We start from the raw sequence: 19,223 nt of genomic DNA, 5'->3' as shown, positions 1-19,223 counted from the left end.
ACTGGATCACAGGGGAGCGTCCCTGGGGGAGGCTGCAGTCAAGTCCTCAAGGGGCGCACTCCTCTGGGTTCACACCGCCCTCCTTTCAGAGGACACCATCATCAACGAGGTCGGCCTGGACCCTCCAGGGCCTAATCCCTCCCTGCCCCCAACCCCCGAGAATGTCACCCCTCCCTGCCCTGGACCTCCAAGGCCTCACCCCCCATCCCAGACTCTACAGGACCTCACCCCACCCTGCCTCAGACCCTCCAGGGCCTCACCCTTCCCCGTCCCCAACCCTCAAGAATGTCACCCCTCCTTGCCACAGACCTCCCAAGGAAGGCCTTGACCCTCCCTGCCTCAGACCCTCCAAGGCCTCACCCCTCCCTGTCCCAGACTCTATAGGGCCTCACCCCACTCTGCCCCAGACCCTCCAGGGCCTCACCCCTCCTTGCCCCCAGCCCCCAAGAATGTCACCCCTCCCTGACCCGGACCTCCAAGGCATCACTTCTCCCTGTCCCAGGTTCTACAGGGCCTCACCCTACTCTGCCTCAGACACCCTCCAAGGCCTCACCCCACCCTGCCTCAGACCCTCCAGGGCCTCACCCCTCCCTGTCCCAGACTCTACAGGGCCTCACCCCACTCTGCCTCAGACCCTCCAAGGCTTCACCCCTCCCTGTCCCAACTCTACAGGGCCTCACCCCACCCTGCCTCAGACCCTCCAAGGCCTCACACCTCCCCACCCCCAACCCCCAAGAATGTCACCCCTCCCTGCCCTAGACCCTCCAAAGCCTCACCTCTCTCTGCCCCCAACGTCCGAGAAGTCACCCCTCCCTGCCTGGAACCTCCAAGGAAGGCCTCAGCCCTCCCTGCCCCAGACCTCCAAGGCCTCGGCCCTCCCTGTCCCAGACTCTGCATGGCCTCGCCACACCCTGCCTCAGACCCTCCAAGGCCTCACCCCTTCCTGCCCTGGACCTCCGGGGCCTCACTCCTCCCTGCTGCAGACCCTACAAAGCCTCACCCCTCTCCACCCCCAATCTCTGAGGGCCTCGCCCCCCTTCCCTGGACCCCCAAGGGCCTCGCCTTTCCCTGTTTCAGACCCCTCAGGGCCTCACCCCTCTCTGCCCTGGACCCCCCAGGTTCCTGGCTCAGCCAGCTCTCTCCACTCTCCTTTCAGAGCACAGGGTCATCAATGTGACCTGACCCGGACCACCCAGGGCCTCGCCCCTCCCTTCTCTGGATCCCCCAGGGCCTGGATCCCCAAGGGCCTCGCCTCTCCCTTCCCTGGACCCCCCAGGGTCTCACCCTTCCCTGCCCTAGACCCCAGGGCCTAACCCCTCCCTGCCCCGGACCCCAGGCCACGCCCCTCCCGCTCACTCCACTCTCCCTCCAGAGTACAGGGTCATCAATGAGGCCTGCCCCGGGGCCGAGTGGAACATCATGTGCCGCGAATGCTGTGAGTACGACCAGGTGGAGTGCGCGTGTCCTGGGGGCAAGGAGGTCGTGGGCTACACCATCCCCTGCTGCCGGAATGAGGAGGACGAGTGTGACTCCTGCCTGATCCACCCCGGTGAGTATGGGCGGGGATGTGGCCAACGCGACGTCGGGGACAGGACGGGCTGGGCGCCGAGCTCACACGGGCGGCTGTCCACAAGCTGCAGGGCCTCTGCTGTTGAGAGTGACGCGTCAGGCCTGTCTGACTGGGGGCACAGGGATGACAGGAACCGGCACCCCAGCGCTCCACGTGTGAGCTGCGAGCCTGTCTACATGCTCACTCACTGGGCTGCGGTATAGCTTCTGCTAAGCAGATGGGAAGAGAGCAGGGCTGGCACTTGGCAGACCTGCAGGACACAAGGGCTGGGGGAGAAGGGCGGGCGGAGGGAGGGTGTGTGAAGATGAGTTGGAGAAAGCCGCCATGGCGGAGGGGAAGGGATCTGGAGGACAGACAGCGGGCGCCACGGCCTGCAGCCAGAGGACGTGGGAGCAGGGTCATGCGGGGTCTCGGCGTGGCAGCAGGAGAGTGCATCTACGCCTGGTGTCTGGTCAGCACAGCCATGCTCGCCTTCATGGCCGGGCCAGCCTCTGGCTTGACCTGTGGCCCCCAGGAAATGGTAGAGCTGGCAGGGCAGGGCGGCCCCTGTCCGTCTGCCTCCTCGGTGATGCCACAGAGTGAAAGAGGAGGATGGGCGCAGAGGTGGAGAGGGCCTTGGGGAGGCACGGAAGCACTGCCAGACCCAGCGTCTGCCGCATGGCCTGCTGGGACCTGATGGCGCTTGGCGTGGGACGTCATCTCCAGGACTCCACAGACTCCCAGATCTGTGGCTGCTCTTGCCCCTCAGGCAGGCATGCGGGACCCTGGGGCTCCCGTCCCAGGAGGAGGGTAGTTTCCACCAGTGGCTGAATCTGTAGAGGCTGAGCCCATGGACACGGGGGCTGACCACGTGGAGGCTCGCCTCGGCAGGAGGACTGTGAACAGGGAGGCTGAATGTGTAGAGGCCCTGGAAGACGGAGTCAGGAGGCATGGAGGGAGGCCACACCTACATGCCACAGGCCATGAAAGTCCACGAGTCCATCCCAGGCCGTCACTGCAGAAGTCGAGCAGCCACACACTCGTTTTCCGTGCTCGCTTAGCAGACTCTCGCCAACTCCTGCTCTGGCCACGCTGCATGGCTGAGGTCGGACCGCGAGGTGGACGGTCCCAACTCAGGCTGGTGGCAGGCAGTGGTGGTCGGGAGCCTGGAGCCCGCTCAGCAGGGACACACGGGGAGGGCGAGGGAGGCGGCGGTGGCGATGTCCCAACAGTGGGGCCGTGCTGTGTGCCGGGGCACATCACGTGTGCTGATTTCACTTAAAAACAGAGAAGCCCCAAGGGCAGGGAGGTGCCATTTTAATCCTGGTTTGGCAGACAAAGATTCTGGGCGCAGAGTGCTTCGGCTGTTTGCTCAAGGACACCCAGCGGAAGGGGCAGGGCAGAACTCGGGTGCTGCTCTGATGGTGGGATTGAATTACTGCTGCTCTATCCCACCATCCCTGTCCCCGGGAGACCATGTTTTAAACTGGTCCCTGCCGCCCATTCAGGCCTCTCTGGCTTGGCTGCCGGGGCCCTGCTCCGGCCTCGTGGTGCCTGTGCCACACTTTGGTTATAGAAGCTCAGAACATCAAGTTCATTCCGTGGCAGAGAGACATTTTCTGCCTCCGTCTCACTGAAGTGAGTCACACAGACAGAACGCAGGGTGCAGGGTCAGTCCAGTGAGACTGCGCACGTAAGCCCAGCAGGGAGGTGTGAGGCAGCAATCCAGGCGAGGCACTCCAGGGATTTGCATTTTCATCTTGGTGCTGGTCTGAATTTTCTGTGTATGCCACAGTAAACATGTGACACTTGCATGAAAGGAAAAATCACACGATGGCCGGGCTCTGCCTTTTCTTGAAGGTGGTTCCTGCTCCTTTAAATCATTAGCCACTGGCCAGGTGCTGTGGTTCACACCCGTCATCCCCACACTTTGGGAGGCCGAGGCGGGAGGATTGTTTGAGTCCAAGAGTTCAAGACCAGCTTGGGCAACATAGCCAGACCTCGGCTCTACAAAAAGAAAAATAAATTTTTTTTGAGTCGAGTCTCACTCTGTCGTCCAGACTGGAGGGCAGTGGCACGCTCCTGGCCACTGCAACCTTGACCCGCTGGGCTCAGGTGATCCTTCCACCTCAGCCTTCCAAGAAGCTGGAACCACAGGCATATGCTACCACACCTGGATAATTTTTGATTTATTGTAAAGATGAGGTCTCACCAAGTTGCCCAGGCTGATCTTGAACCCCTGGACTCAGGCAATCCTCTCACCTCTGCCTCCCCAAGTGCTGGGATGGCAGGCATAAGCCATCGCGCCCAGCACAAAAAGCATGCTGGTGTATGACAGCAGTCCCAGTCACCACAGAGGCCTGAGCCCAGGAGGCTGAGGCTGTGCTGAGACAGGGTTGTGCCACAGCACTCCAGCCTGGGCAACAGAGCGAGACCCCGACTCAATAAATAAAAACCATCACTTGCTAAGAGGGTGGCTCCGAAGCGCCTACCTCTCCCATTTGAACCCTGGCACATTCCTTGAGACGGGCCACTTTCCCAAGGGCCTCGGCCCTGTCTGGATCCAGTGCCCTCGGGGCCCTGTGAATGCTCGGCTGACCCCTCCTCTTGGCTGTTTCAGGTTGCACCATCTTCGAGAACTGCAAGAGCTGCCACAATGGCTCCTGGGGAGGCACCTTGGACGACTTCTACGTGAAGGGGCTGTACTGTTCGGAGTGCCGCGCCGGCTGGTACGGCGGGGACTGCATGCGTGAGTAGCCCGATCCTCCTGTCTCTACTGCAGGCTGGTGCCCTGGGGACTGTATGTGTGTAGCTCTGATCCTCTTGTCTCTACTGAGGTTTGATACACTGGGGGCCATGTGTGAGTAGCCCCAACCCTCCTGTCTCTACCGCAGGCTGCACGTCGTGGCCCAGGCAGGCTGAGGGCTGTCTCTGGTCACAGAGTTCCAAGGGCTTGGCCAAAGGGCTCTCTAAGTGGGCCTGTGAACAGGGCCATACCCCACTGCGGTGTGGACTTGCTGGCCATGGGAAGCTCAGCTCTGCCCCAGCCTCCTTTCTAAGGGAGGCCAAGCCACACTGCCCGCGGTATGCCCCGCCTGGTCCAGGAGCAGCTTGGTTTGCCGTGGGCAGACAGCCGCCAGGCCTTCAGAAGTATTGCCCGCAGTGCCTCTCAGATGAGCTTCTGTTGGCAAATTTCTCGAGGCCCCGTTGAATTCCTGGAATCCTCAACCTGCCGCCAGCATGCCATCTGTCCCAGGAGAGGGATTCTCTCTGGGATCGGCATGATCTCAAAGAACGACTTCCGCTCACAAAGCATCCTCCTGTGAGTTCAAAATCCCTTGAAAACGGAGTGGCGATTCAGCTTTGTGCTGGGCCCTGTCTGGGTCCAGCGCCCTCAGGGCCCTGTGAGTGCTTGGCTAACCCCTCCTCTCGGCTGTCCCAGCTTGCATCATCTTCGAGAACTACAAGAGCTGTCTAGACTGCCCCTCTGCAGGGTCTGGGCAGACACATGACCTTCGAGGGCCACGTGCTGATTTTGTTAGGCTGTCCAACACGCCTCTCATGTGGACCAGAGATGTCAGAAGGGCCCGTGGTCTCCTGCACCCATGGTCTGAGCTTCCAGCTTCCAGCACAGAGGCTGCAGCATCCCTGTGGTGCCGCTGATCCCGCCAGCAGGGACACGCCACGGGCTCATGACTCAGGGCTGAGGGTGCGGATCAGAGTCTGCAGTCGAGAACGCCTTAACTGTGCCCGGATGGGGTTGTCTGCCCAACCCAGGAGTAAATTGCCCCAAATTCAGAGTCTGTGCAGAGCCGGTCTCCGTAGTGGCTTTGATACTGAAGCCACATTCGGTAGCTTCTGGCACACGCAATTCAGCACCTGCAGCCGTGCTCCAGTGGGTCAGCCGAGGGAGTCGCCCGGGCCCCTCTGGCAGCTGCTCTTGTTCATAGAGAACGTCTCTGTGGTGCTGGAATTCACGCTCTGGGGTGACACTACTCTGGGCTCATATCTCACCTGAGCCGTCCCTCCCGGTGACCTGGATAGGTCATCTAGTCTCTGACACCCAAGTTTCCCTGGAAATGGGCATGACACTGCCTCCCCAACCAGGCGGAAGGAGGGTTAAATGAGATGGTAAACGGTATGCTGACACTGGCACTGTCTCTGGGAAGAGAAAAACTCAGTGCGTGCCACAGTATATGGTGACTGTGCTGCAGGCGTCTTGGTGACTGAGCGGCGGGCCCAAGGGTGGAGCAGTTTCAGACATCCTTAGAGCCAGATGCCCGGCTCTGGGTCTCGTGGTGTCCTCCGGGTTCCATGAGGCCATGCAAGCTTCCCTCTGTGGGTTGTGGGGGAGGCAGCTCTCTCTGTGGGAAGGGACTTCGACGGCTGGGCAGGTGGCAGGTGTGGTCGCGTGTGGCTTGCTGGTGGGTGAGTCAGGCGGTGGGAAGCAAGGGCCCTGGTGCAGTGGGGGTGGAGCACGGAAGCAGAGAACCGGGAAACAGCAACTGACCACAGGCTCAGGCCAGGGGAGGCTCAGACGGTGACACGGGGCTGGGCCTGTGCTTCCGTGGGTGACACGGGAGGGGCCCCCGTCGCAGAACAGAAGGCTCAGACCTGAGTGCAAGACGTGCTGGGATGCATGTGATGTGGGAGGGGAGTGCGGTGGTGGCTGAGCATGGAGGCAGCGAGACTGGGAAGGACACGCTCCGGCGCGGTGGGCATCATATGCCAGGGCTCGGGCATGGGCTTGGGTCTGGGGATGATAACGGTGTGCGCAGGGCAGAGTCAGGTCCAGGAGTGACGCTGACGGGTGTCTCCAGCAGTGCCCGGCCGGCGCCTTGGGTGGAGTCCAGCCCATCCCACAGGGCAGTGGGAGGGCGAGCTCGGTGGCTCTAGGGCGGGAGAAGAGAAACTGGTTCCGAGGGAAGCTTGGGGAAGGCGCAGCAGGACTCAGCCTTGTGCTCAGCAGGGGAGGACTTGAGAGGCTGTCTCTCCTGGTTGGTCAGCTCTGCGGAGGCTGACTCTGCTCTCTGAATGACGCAAAAGGCTCAGTCCCCTAGAGACATGCTGGAACCAGAGCACCGACAGGGACACAGTGGACAGCAGCACCAGCTGCAGTCACTGAGGGCAACTGGGTGGGGAAGACCCTTAGCTCAGCTGTGTGCTGGAGTCACTTAGGATTGCTGAGTGTCATTTAGCACAGCCAGGAGCTCCAGTCACATAGGACAGCTGGGTGGGGAAGGTCCTTGGGACAGCTGGGTGCTGGAGTGCCTTGGCTTAGCTGGGCGCTAAAGACCCTTGGGACAGCTGGGTGGGGAAGGCCCTTGGGACAGCTGGGTGCTGGAGTCCCTTAGCTCAGCTGGGACAGAGGTCCTCCAGCACTGTTGGGTGCTCAGTCACTCAGCACAGTTCTGGGCTGCAATCACCAAGCTCTGCTGGGTGCTGCTCTCTGGACTGGTGGCCGCAGGCGTACTCGAGACAGTGCTTTGAATGGTCCAAGCCTGAGCTCAGCCATGGGGAGAGCCTGGTGTGAGCAAGCCGGAGGTTTTGCGCAATGGATACCCGGGCCTCAGCGATGGTCATTTAGCACGCAGACCAGGAGGAGTTGTGGTCAGGACAGCACCCAAGGGGCTCCTCTCCGCGTGGAATGCCCCGTGTTCATAACATCCATCAGGTCCTGCTGTACGGCAAGCCATCTGAAAAGGACAAGGGCTTGCTTTTGCTTCTCGAGCGGTGGGTGGCAGGGTGTGGGGGGGTCCCTGGCCTGAGTGGGCTCCGGGCGGGGATGGCCGCCACAGGGTCCTGGATGGGGCCAGAGGCATGAGCGGCCGACACACAGGCACCCGGGCTCAGCCCCCACAGCCATGAGGGCGCAGTTTGCCTGCCAGGCCCCTGGTGGGGCGACTCCCATCTCCTCCACACCACATGCATCCCGTTCTGCCGTGGAGCACGCAGGCTCACCCAGGGCCCTGGGAGGGGCTCAAGGAAGCAAAGGGAAAAAGATGGCGGCAGAAGCCCCAGTGTTGGCCCCGTGCCTGGCCTGTCCTGCCGTGTGAGGGGTCTCGCTGGGGGGCTGCTGAGAGGCCATGGGTGAGTGAGGTCAAGGCTTTCCCGGGGGTGACGTGCCAGCTCAGTGCGGCCTTCAAGACCACTGGCAGGTCGTGCAGGCGTTGCGCCCCACCCACCCTCTACCCACCCTTCCAAAGCACATCAGGTGTGGGCGCTCCCCGGTGTGGGCACAGCAGTGATGAAATGGAGGTGGCCCCGACCCCTCAGAGCTCACAGTTCAGAGAGGAGGCTCCAACAAGCTGCACGGTCGTTGGGGCATTGAGTGACCAGCCAGACGCGTGGCCAGGCTCCTGTGGCCGGGCTGGGACAGCTGGGGAGCGTGCCCCGACACCTCGATCCACATGGCACCACCAGCCAGGGGTGACCAAAGAGCCCAGGGAATGCCATGGGGCATGGGGCAGTCATGGAGAGCACTGCGGAGCACCCTGGAACATGGGCAGTCACAGGAGGGGTAGGGGGCCCTCCATCGCAGGGCATGGCGGGACATGGGCAGTCATGGGGAGCACCAGGGGCCGTAATGCCTTCACGTCCATCACGGACGGGGCTAGACTGTGAGAGATATCAGTGTCCTACTCTCAGGTGATTGTTTCCAGCCTTGCCCTGGCACTAAATGAATGTGCAGGGAATTCATAGGAAGGAAGTCACGTACAATTTGTTGAGTGCGGGATTGGGCACTGTGTCTGGCTGTGTTAAGGGGCTGCATACACGGTGGCCTGTGCGTGGTGGGGGTACGGCGTGGATCCTTGGGTGTCCTGTGTGTGGCGGGGACATGGCGTGGAGCCTCTGCAGTGCATGCCTTTGTCGACTAGATGGCGCCCATGCAGTTCTTTCCGTCCTTGTCCAGGATGCGCCGGGCTGTGTGCCGGGTACCAGCTGCAGGGCCCGGGTATGCCCCTGAGTGCCCCACGGAGCACCAGAAGGACGGAGGAGAGGCCAGCAGTGCCTAGGCTGGTGCATGTGTGGGGGGCTCGCACGTCGGAGCCGACAGACTCTGGCTTCGTCCTGAGCCGCCTGTCGTGACGGCGTTCGTGACAGTGTCACCCTCACCGGGATGGTCGGCAGCGTGGTGGGATCGACTGGTGCCTAGACGCCTGCAGATGACATCATCGGAGGTCCGAGGTCGCCGAGCTCGGAGAGACTCCCTTCCCTTCCCTCCAGGAGACTGGGGTCGTGGCAGGGTCCCCACGCCGGGTGCCCGTGGTGCCGTGACATATATGGGGCCGCTCGCTCCTTCCTCTTGCCACCTGGAAGCCTCGACGCTGCAGGCGGGGGCGAGCAGCGTGTGGCCAGCTCCAGCCCAACTCGCTGTTGTCCTGTCCTGTGCTGCCTCTCTTCCCTGCCCTGTGGATGCATGCTGTGGGTTTTTCTGTTTCATGGTGTTTCCACAGTTCTGTCTCCAGGGGCCCCCCATCCATGACTGCTCCATGACATGACCTTACTGGCTGGCTCCCTGCACACCCTTTGAGCCCCTTCTTGCACTCTCCTCCCCAAAATACTCCACGTTCCCCCTGACCTCTAAGCCTAGAGCTGAGCCCAGGTTTCTCCGTGAATCCTGGCTTCTGATGGCAGGAAGCTGTATCAGGAAGCATCCTTTGGGATGGCTACTCAGGGCGCTGACACCAAAGCGTCTCTCAAACTCACACATTGCTGTTGGGGACCCACGCCGCGGACCCCACGACTGACTCTGGGGTCTGTTTGAACCTGGCCCTCGGGCTGAGCCCCTCAGCCAACAAGAGCGGTGAGCAGGAGAGGCCACGGCTACCCTGGTGCCACACGTCCAGCTGGCATCCGTGATCCCAGCCTTTGGGACTCTGAAGACCCTAGGCTCTAAGAAGGCTAGGAAGGCGACCGGGAGGAGAACGGATTTGTGGGGAGATTAGAGCCCTTAATACATCCATCTTCTTAGCCATATTTTTGGACACATACAGGGGAACGGAGGGTCTGGCTGGGAGCCGTGCCCAAAACATCCGCAGGCGAGTTGTCAGAGAGGGGGAGGACCATGCAGGCTGGCTCCTGCCCAGAGCCGGGAACAGTCAAGGGCAGGCCTGAGGGGTGGGGGAAGGCCGCCCAGCCACATCGTGGTCTGTGGGCTGTCTGCTGAGTTCATCCAGAGGAGACCCCAGCACAGAGACCACCATCCATCTGCGCTTTCCTCACTGGACTCCCGCAGAGCATGTGGAGGCTGGAAGGAGGCCAAGGCAGGAGGCCTGGAGATCTGTGGCCCTGTGACTTTGAACCCTGTGGGCTGAGAGTCTTGCAGTCCCATGTCTCACTGCTGCCCGGCCCTGTCGTCCCGGGAGTGTGGACAATTGGGGGGCAGAGGTGGAACTGGAGAAATCTCCTTAGGGTTCTGGGGTTTGCACTGCAAGGCCCTGCTAAGTGACTAGCCCTGGTCCCCCCAGAACAGCCCAGCTCCTCACTGAGTCGGAAGGTTCCGTTCCCGGCTGGCCACATGCTTACCTGACAGGAACGGCCCGTCCCGCAGGAAGAAATGGTGCCTGTCCTGTGGCGAGGGACCAAGACCCCAGGGCCCACAATCGAGAAGACTCAGCCCAAAGATGCAGACCCCGGTGAGCACGTGTGAGAGTTTTCAGAAAAGGCACTTTTCAAGACCTCTCAGACGAGTGTTTCCAAGGATTGACAGGAGGCTGGCATGGTGGCTCATGCCTGCAATCCTAGCACTTTGAGGGCGAGGCAGGGGTTTGCTGGAGCCCAGGAGTTTGAGACCATCCTGGGCAACAGAGCAAGACCTCGTCTCCACGAAAAAACATTCACTGGGCGAGGTGCATGCCGGTGGTTCCAGCTCCTCTGGGTGCTGAGGTGGGAAGATCGCCGGAGCCCAGGAGTTGAGGCTGCAGGGAGCCATGGCTGAGCCACTGCACTCTAGCCTGGATAGCAGAGTGAGACCCCCACCCAAAAAGGGGAAACTTTTGACAGGAAAAGACAGATTTATTAGATGAAGCTTTGAGAAACCTAGGAGAGATTTGGAAAGTATTAAAGAGAACCAGAGGGTGTCTGAGAGCTGAAACCTACACGACCTGAGATGGAACGGAGGCCCGAAGGGGGATGTGAGGAGTCGGAGATCCTTGAGGGGATGAGCAGCCCGTGGGTTGTGGTGAAGGAAGGGTCAGGGGCGGGGGCTCAGCAGAAGCCGCCAGCTGCAGCTCGGGCCTTTGGTGCAGCTCCTCTGTGCAGCCCTGGCCAGGCTGCGTCTCTGGGTCCGTTGTGCGGTGGGCATTCTGGAGAGGCACTGGTCGCTTCAGGAGGGAAGGCCTGGGCGGCACAGGCGGGGGCTGTCTTGGACGACCATTTCTCCCCAGAATGGACAGGCTGTTGGTGGCCGTGGGGGCTTTGAAAGTGCCGGACTGGACAGGAATAGTTGGAATCAGGGGTCCAGCCGGGTCGCTTGGTCTGGCGACCGCTGCTATCACAGAGCAGCCCGGCACATGCCCTGCAAGGAGAAGCTGTGTGGCCCTTGCTCAGAGCCCGTCTGAGGGCCAGCGGGCAGCAGCAGGGGGCATGGACCTGTGGGGGGGCACACGCATGTGGCCAGGTCCTGGCGTGAGGTGACCTGTGTCGTCACTGGGCCTGGGTCTCCGTCCCCATCTGGGCGCTGGGCCTAGTGGGCTCCAGTTTCCAGCGGCAACGAGCCCTGAGCCACGCATCAGAACCTAGGACGTGCCCAGCGCCTCTGCCAAGCCAGCGCCACAGATCACGCAAGGCTCTGGAAAGACAGCAGTGCTCACTGCTGTCCTCTGAGCCTCTTCACGTGCCAGGTGCCGAGCTAAGTGCCTCACACGCAGCATCTCACTCCATCCTCAGCACAAACAAGGAACACACATGGATGGGCACTGCTCTCCTCATGTCCACATGAGAGGCCCCAGCTCAGGAGACAGCAGACATGTCAGGGTCCCACGGTTGGCCAGGGCGGCCCTGCACTCAGCCCCGCCAGCCCCTGACAGTGAGACCCGACTCCGCTGTTCTCGGGAGAGGAAGCATAGGCGGGTGTCCCCATGGGGCTGGGAGTCCTCTTTTCTAAGAGGAAGGACGAAAGACAAAACCAGCCGCTTCTCAGAGCCAGTGCTGGCAAGGGAAGAGTGTGCATGCCTCCGTTGTCTTGGGACCCTCGCCGTGCTGCGTCTCAGGATAGACATGAAGAGCTCCTTCCTCTTCGCAGGAGCAAGGCCTGGCTGGCTTCTCCTGCTTGGCCTATGGTGGGAGGGGCACAAGGGCCGGGACTTGAGAGCCCCTGGAGGCACAATCCAGCTTCATTGGCAGACCCCCACCGTGTGCACACACACGCACGCACACACACGCCCCCCTCCTCCTGCAGCAGGCCGTGGTCGGGAGTCTGAGCATGCCTTCCCGGCGCCATGCTGACTCTGCTCTCGGGACCCAGGACCACCTGCTAGGCTGGCCAGCGGGACTTCTTGGCAGGGGCCCTTGGCTGTGTCCACTGTTCTACCGGGACAGAGCGGTGCAGTCAGCTGGTCCCGCCCTGCGGGGAGGCAGGAGGGAGGGCAGCTGGGACGTCCCTCGACGTGGGGCTCCCTCCTCCCTCCTGCCCAATGTTCCCTGTCCCCACACATTCCCAAGCGGCCTCTTTGTCTCTGGCCGGCTGGAGGCTCTTCCCCACCTTGGGGCCAACTCCCCCCGCCCTTCCAGGGTGAGAAGGAAGCTCATTAAGAGGAACTGGTGTGTTTGACATCCTGGACACTCTGAAGGTCAGCCCGGGCCTGCGGGGACACGTGGCCCTGCACTTCACGTGGTCGGACCCGCGCCGGATGAGGACGGGCTCTGACCCTCCGGAGGCTGCGTGAAGCCAGAGGGGCCTGACTGGACCTGCCTCCAGGGAGGCCTGCCTGGGGGCGCTGCCTCCTGGATCTGCGGGGGGCCGGGGCACAGCTGGCTTGGTTTCCACCGGAGGGAAGGGACTGGGAGCCGCCAGTGGGGCTGCTTCTAACTTGGGGCTCCTGCAGAAGGTTGTGGAGGCAGCTGGGACCCAACACCCTGCGGCTGGGACGCCGCCAGCCCGTGCCTGCGCGGGTGGGCAGGAAGTCCTCCTTTCCCGTCTCACACCCGCACGCCGCTCCCACAGTCGGAAGCAGATGGGCCGCAGAGGCGGCGAGCGCGAGGTGTGCCGGGGCCGGAGGCGATCCCAAAATGGAGTGGGTGGAGACTCGTCTCTGGAGGGGGAGACTTCACGGGGGGGTGTTAGCCGGGGGAGATGCCCCAGGACAGGACCGGGCACTGGTGAGAGATGGGGCTCGTGTCTCTCTGTCTACCCGCCAACAGCTGGCACCACATCCCTTTTGCCAAGAGCGCTGCGTGCACAGTCTCACGTGAGCCTCACCAAACCCTGCCAGGCTGTCGCTTCTGCTCACACCAGACTCAGGGACTCTGGTTTCCTGGGGGCCTGGAGAGAGGAGGAGCCAGGCCAGAGTGCAGAGCCAGGGCAGATGCTGAAAACTGAGTGTTGGCCCCGGGTGTGGGGCACTGCCGTTCTGTCCTGCACCAGCCAGAACAGTGACTCGCGGTGCCCTGATTTCCACCGTCTGAGACTGGGGAAGTCGCCTCATCTCTCTGCCCTGGGCTCTGTGTCTGGGGTGGGGAGCTGAGCGCTGCTCTCTGGGGTCTCTTAGGAGGCACAGGTGAGAGAAGGCTTGTAAGGTGCTGGTCAGTGCTTGTCCTGAAACAGCACAATTGTTCACTCATTCGTCAAACGTGTCCGAGTGCCTGTCTCATGCCGGCCACCGTCCTAGTTGAGCAGGCCAGATAAGTCCCAGGTACGTCCAAGGGTGCCAGCGCGTGTGCCAGGTGACATCATGCAGCGGCACGTGGCTGCAGGAAACCCAAGGGCGGTGACAGTGACCACAGAGCTGGGAGGGCCTGCCCAGCTGCTCGGCTGGGGAGGTGGCTTCGAAGGCAAGTCCGAGTTCATTCTCAGAGAGCTGGAGCCTCCTGGACTTGGGGCACGGCGTGTGGATGGCACGTGGGCGTGGGAACTGCGCCGGAGGCAAGCGAGACCCCGCACAGGGCCAGCTGGGCGGATGGGGGTGGGGCTGCACACAATGCAGGAAGCGTTGGCACCGTGGCCAGTCTTCGGAGAGCTCCGGTCAGGAAGGTGATGTGATCCGATTCACTTACTCAGAAGGTAACCTTGGTGGCTATGTGGATGGTAGGAGGAGGTCAGGGTTGCAGGTGATGGTGGAGGCTGGACAGGGTCCACGTGGAAGGCAGAGGGTGGGAGAGTCTCGTGGAGAGACCGGCTGTCCACTGGGAGGGTTTTGTGAAGAGACAGGCTACTCATGGGAGAGGGTCTCGTGGAGGGACGGGCTGTCCACAGGGGAGGGTCTCGTGGAGGGACGGGCTGCCCATGGGAAGAATCTTGTGGAGAGATGGGCTGTCCATGGAGGGTCTCAGGGAGACATGGGCTGCCCACGGGGGAGGGTCTCATGGACAGATGGGTTGTCTGTCCTCAAGCCGGCTTTCCCAGAATGGCCTTGCCTTGGGCCTCATGACTGGTCAGTTGTGGAACTGTACTCGGTCCTGTTGCTGTGGAAACACAGCTGGTGTCATCTTCCATGGAGCAGTGCCCATGGAGGGTCTTGCTTCTTAGTGGTGGGATTTGATGCCTTTTTGGGGTGCTACTGAATGTCTATAATGTCGCCTGGATTCCTGCAAAGAGTTGGGGTGCATAAGCTTTCTCTAGATGACCAGATGGGGATTCTGCAGGCCTGCCTGTCTCCTGCCACAATGACTCAGTTTTGCCACAATAACGCAAAGGCAGCCAGCAACAACACACGCGTGCAAGTAGGTGGCTGTGTTCCAATAAAATTTTTTTAAAGAACAGATGGAGGGCCGGATCTGACCCGTGGTTATAGTTTTCCAGTCCCAGGTGGAGAATACCATTTATTTCATGACTCAAATAATTTTTTCTTAAAACCACTTCCAAACACATTCCCCAAACATTTGGGAACAAAAATAGGGCCCATCTCCCACAGCTGTGCCGTCTTAGCTTCAAGACTGCTCAGTCTCGTGGCTTCCAGACCTGAGGGACTCTGCAGGGTGACTCCATGAGCCAGGTGGGGTGGGGTGGGAGATGTCAGACTTGGCTTCTGCATCCACCGGGAGCCCCTCTTGGATTCCTGGGGTTGTTTTTAATTGATGGTCTTGATAAGACTTTGTTTGAACAAAAGGAATTGGGGGCAAGGAAAGATGTGCAAACCTCAATCCAGTTTGCGTGGCCGGGATGCGCTCTCCCTGCGTGCCAGGCACCAGCGGGGCATTTACGACACGGACGCTCATTGGACACCGCACAGGTGTTCTGACTGGTTGGAGCAGGTAGGGTCTGCGTTCCGAGCCTTTTGTGCAGGGCAGCAGAGGTGATCAGCAGGCCTGGGGAGGCAGGAGCAGAGGTTGGCCTCCTCATCTGGGCACAGCTGGGTCTGTGTCTGCTCTGCCACTTGGTGGCCGGGACGCTGTTTGTTCACTCTGGTTACTGTTCTGCTTTCCCAGCCACAAAACCAGGAGGAGCCCCCTCCCTTCCCAAGCTGTTGGTGGATTAAGTGAGCGAATCTCTACCAATGGCCCCTCACAGGGCCAGCGTCCTGAGAATCACAGGCTCCCTCCTCCCTTCACTCTCTGCTCTCGGGTGCGCTGAGCCCAGAGGCCGTTGAGACCTCCCGGTCAGTTCCTGCCGGCCTTGAATCCACGTCTGACCTTTCCTCCTCTTCCAGGCTGTGGCCAGGTTCTGCGCGCCCCGCAGGGCCAGATTCTGCTGGAGGGCTACCCCCTGAATGCGCGCTGTGAGTGGACCATTCATGCCAGGCCCGGGTTCATCATCCAGCTGAGGTAGGGGCGGGGCGAGGGGGGCTGGGTCACGGGAAATGGCTGCGGCACAGAGAGCAGGGACCCGGTGCCCTGGGGGTGACTGTCCACGCCTCTTTTTAGAGGCTGGAAACGTGCATTGGCACATTCCCTGTATTCCGGGGCTGCTGTGGGGGGCTGGGCCCACGTGACAGTGACTCGATGCTTGACACTCAGCCACAGACAGAGAAACGCAAAGACAACAGGCACAGAGCGAGCGCCAGGATCCGTCTCCTCACCCAGGGCTCTGTAAGGAGACCGGCTCATCCAGCAGTGGGTGGGTCCCGGGACCAGGATATGAACGCGCGAGGCCTGGATGTATCCCCTTAGACGTGAGGCTGAAGGTGTCCCCTAGGCATGAGGCCTTGCTGGTCTCACATTCTGGGGACTTGGGACTCGAGTGAGGTTCATGCTGCCACTGCCACTCTCCAGAGCAGCACACGTCCCCACAGAACATGCCAGCTCTCCCTCGAGTGGAAGAGAAGCGGCTTCTTACAGAATTGGGATCCTGCAATCATTTAGTCTGTACCACGGCCCAACAGGCAGACCCCTCTAACTGTAGCTACTGGTGGACTCTGCAGGGAGTGCTGGTCGCTGAGACCACGGGCCGCTGCGTCCTGGGTCTGGACCGGTCTCGGTGCACTCCAGGTGGATGGGCTCTGCTCACACGAAGTGTCGGGGACGTACAGCTCTCTGACCCCAGCGAAGCTTCTCTGCCCTGGGGAACACCTTTCTTTTCCTTGCCAGGGAGGCGGAGAAGCCCTCCCAGCCCTGGGCGCCCCAGGACCGTCGTCCGCTTTCTCTTCCTGTTTCCAGCCTGGGGTGAAGATGGAGAAGACGGAAGTCCTGGGTCCTCTGGGGCACGTGCTTTCATGAGTGTTTTCTGGGAGCCTGGTGTGTTCAGGGGAGGGATGACCATGGTGGCGATGAGAAAGCCATGGCGTGTTCAGCCCAAAGCCCAGCATCATCCCTGAGTCCTTTCCCATTCTCCACCACAGTTAGACCATCTCAAAAGTCCCCTTTCTCTCCGCAACGGGTCTCAAGTTCATGGGCATCTCTGTCCCTTTGGTCACCATCCGCCTCAGACCCCCCAACCTGGGACGGCCGTGGCCTCCCCACTGGCCTCCTGCCTCCACCCCTGCCCGCTCAGCCATCTCCTCTGGCAGAGTCTGGAGTGAGTGGTGGGGCCAACTGCTCTATCTTGGATGCAGAGCCGCCATGTGGCCTTCTGCTTGCCCCTGCTCTAGGGAGGCCCCGGGGATTTCTCTTTCATCCAGGGTTCTTCGAGCCTGTGCGTGCTGAGAGCCTGACCTCGGGCAGATGCACACGGCGCCTTGCCTTGCCCCGGGCGAGTCGCTGACTCCACCGCCCTGCACAGCCCAGCTGTGGTACGCAGGCCTGGCACTGGGTAGACAGTGTGGATCTGCCATCCCGGCCTGCACCTGCCCAGGACTTTGTGGCTTCTAAGTGCCCGCAAGCACTTCCTTCTGAAAAGCTGAATGTGTCCTGCCTCTGTATTGGCTTCTCAGCTTCCTCGGCCTTGGGGCAGGGGTCCAAGGCCCAGCCGCTGCAGAAGAGACCTAAACCCGGATCCAACCACCCTTCTCTTGTTGGCTTAATATAGCCCAAATTTCCCACCAGGCAGGATCTTCCTCCTGGCCCCGTCACACGTCCCTCCCTCCCTCACCGCCTGTAGCACCCCTGCCACCTTGGAGCATTTGCATGGACAGATCCCCGCTGGCTCCACCCTTTGGGACTCACGTGGCCAGCTCCACGGCACCCCTTAGCCACGTCCTTGGCCGCCTGCATCAGAACCCGCCCCGCCCACCACCCCGGTGCTCCTGTCTGCTTTCCTTGGACCACACTGTGCTCTGGGATCCGTGCGCTTCTGGTCTCCTGGTCCATCTCTGTCTCCCACATCAGACCTCTCCCCATGAGGGCAGGCGTGTATCCAGCTGGCCGTCGGGGCCCTGCTGGCAGCCCCTGGGACAGAGACCATGCCCGGCACAGATCCGGCCCCCACACACGCTCAGTAAGTGAACAAATGAATGACTACGTGAATGCGGTTGCAGCCACGAGGTCTCCTCTCAGCCTCAGGAAGGGCTGCGGCCCGGCGGGTGGGGATCTCTCCTCATCCTCTCTCTTCAGAGGCCGAGAGGAGCTGTGAGTCCAGTGACTGAAGCGAGTGATGGTGGTGTCTGGGTGGGGCGGCTGATGTCCTCGAAGTCGGAGGACTCTGCTTTCTGTGAAGTAAACAGCGATGACACCCCGCCCCCGGGTTTCCACTCTGAGGACCTTGGAGAGCATCCAGAAAGGGCTGGTACCACCACATCCCAGGGCCCCGGGCTGGACACATGGCTTCCACCCTGGGTGGTAGAAGCGTCCTGAGCCCAAGGGTTCCGGCAGATGTCATGAGCCTCCGCCTGTTTCCACGTCTTCTGCAGAGCATGGAGGCGGAGACCTTGGGAGACTGGCCCTTGGCATCCCTGGGGAATCCCGGGCCGGCTCTGTGGCTCCCGGCCTGGGCCATGGCTGCTACCCTCTTGCGTGGGCTTGTGTGGATTTGCCGATCTGACGTGGCCCTGTGTCTCCAATCCCGAGACCCCCTTTAGAGGAGCATGGGTGTGCCCGGTCTCCTTAGCCCTGAACTTCTGGCTCTGTGCTGATTTCTCTGCCCTCGGGCATGAGGATGATTGATAGCCAGAAGAAAGTGACCTGGTCCTTCCGTCGCACAGGGGCATGTGCAGAGGATTTTTCCTTTCCTCACCCTGCAAAGCATTCGCCCTCCATCTGGATGTTGCGGTCGGTGTCTGGCCGGCCGGCCATCCAACAGTGTCTGTGGCACCCTTTGTGCAGGGCACTATGGAAGCAAAGTTAGAGACGGACGCCCCACCTGCCCCTAAGGGGCTTGAAGGCTCATGGCAGAGATGGGCCAAGAAGAAGAGTCCAAGAGATAAAATCAGAATTAAAGTTCGTGTCTACATCGCAAGGAAAGCCAGGCTCACCTCTGGAGCGGCCAGGGCCTCTTCGGGGGGTGCTTAAGCTCAGGCCTGAGTACGGGAAGGAAGCAACCACGCCAGCCGGGAGTTGGGGGCGGGAGGGGGCCACGTGGAGCCTCCGCGTGCACTCAGGCACCTCCGCCATGTTAGACCAGGCCGAGGGCAGCTCCGCCCCCAGACCCACCCCGCTCTGGCCTCAAGCACGCCCAGTCCTGGGTGGCAGAGGCCCACTCGTCCCTCCCCCGCAGGTTTGTCATGCTGAGCCTGGAGTTCGACTACACGTGCCAGTATGACTTCGTCGAGGTCCGGGACGGAGATGGCAGCGATGGGCGGATCATCAGGCGCTTCTGTGGCAACGAGCGGCCATCCCCCATCCGCAGCACGGGCTCCTCCCTCCACATGCTCTTCCGCTCTGACGGCTCCAAGAACTTCGACGGCTTCCATGCCGTGTTTGAGGAGGTCACAGGTGAAGGCTGTGGGTCCCCAGGGCGTCGGGCCCCCCTCAGTCTCCAGATAGATTCCTCCCCCGGCCTCCCTTGCTCCCACTCGGCCTTGATCAAACCCGGCCTGCTGCATTCTCCAAAGCCGGAGACACGGGAGAGGGACAGACGAGCCCGCCTGGGGCCGGAGAGGGGGTGGCGATCTCCTTGTGCAGGTGGGGGAGGCGGGAGCACAGAGAGGCCAGGTGACTCACCGAGTCGCCCGGCTGTGGGGCAGAACCAGGGGCCTACACCCAT

At 61.5% G+C, this 19,223-nt stretch overlaps 1 protein-coding gene across 2 annotated transcripts in view; it reads left to right on the top strand.

The window, feature by feature from the left end:
• The first annotated feature begins 1,404 nt into the window (after positions 1-1,404).
• The window catches only part of PAMR1 (peptidase domain containing associated with muscle regeneration 1), a 42,523-nt gene continuing 24,704 nt past the window's right edge, over positions 1,405-19,223 (top strand). Inside the window, exons 1-4 of one of the 2 annotated variants that reach the window (XM_008069581.2) lie at positions 1,405-1,549; positions 4,170-4,298; positions 15,358-15,472; positions 18,735-18,952. In XM_008069581.2, the coding sequence (XP_008067772.1) occupies positions 1,420-1,549; positions 4,170-4,298; positions 15,358-15,472; positions 18,735-18,952 (592 nt within the window). In that variant the 5' untranslated portion in view covers positions 1,405-1,419. The remainder of the gene's footprint in view (positions 1,550-4,169; positions 4,299-15,357; positions 15,473-18,734; positions 18,953-19,223) is intronic. The other variant, XM_008069582.2, reaches the window with a different exon arrangement.

This window comes from Carlito syrichta, unplaced genomic scaffold (assembly GCF_000164805.1).
Source record: "Carlito syrichta isolate Samal-C Ts95f unplaced genomic scaffold, Tarsius_syrichta-2.0.1 Scaffold312124, whole genome shotgun sequence".
Classification (NCBI taxonomy): domain Eukaryota; kingdom Metazoa; phylum Chordata; class Mammalia; order Primates; family Tarsiidae; genus Carlito; species Carlito syrichta.
Note: the sequence above shows the minus strand (reverse complement) of the source record. Positions and strands in the feature narration are given on the sequence as shown.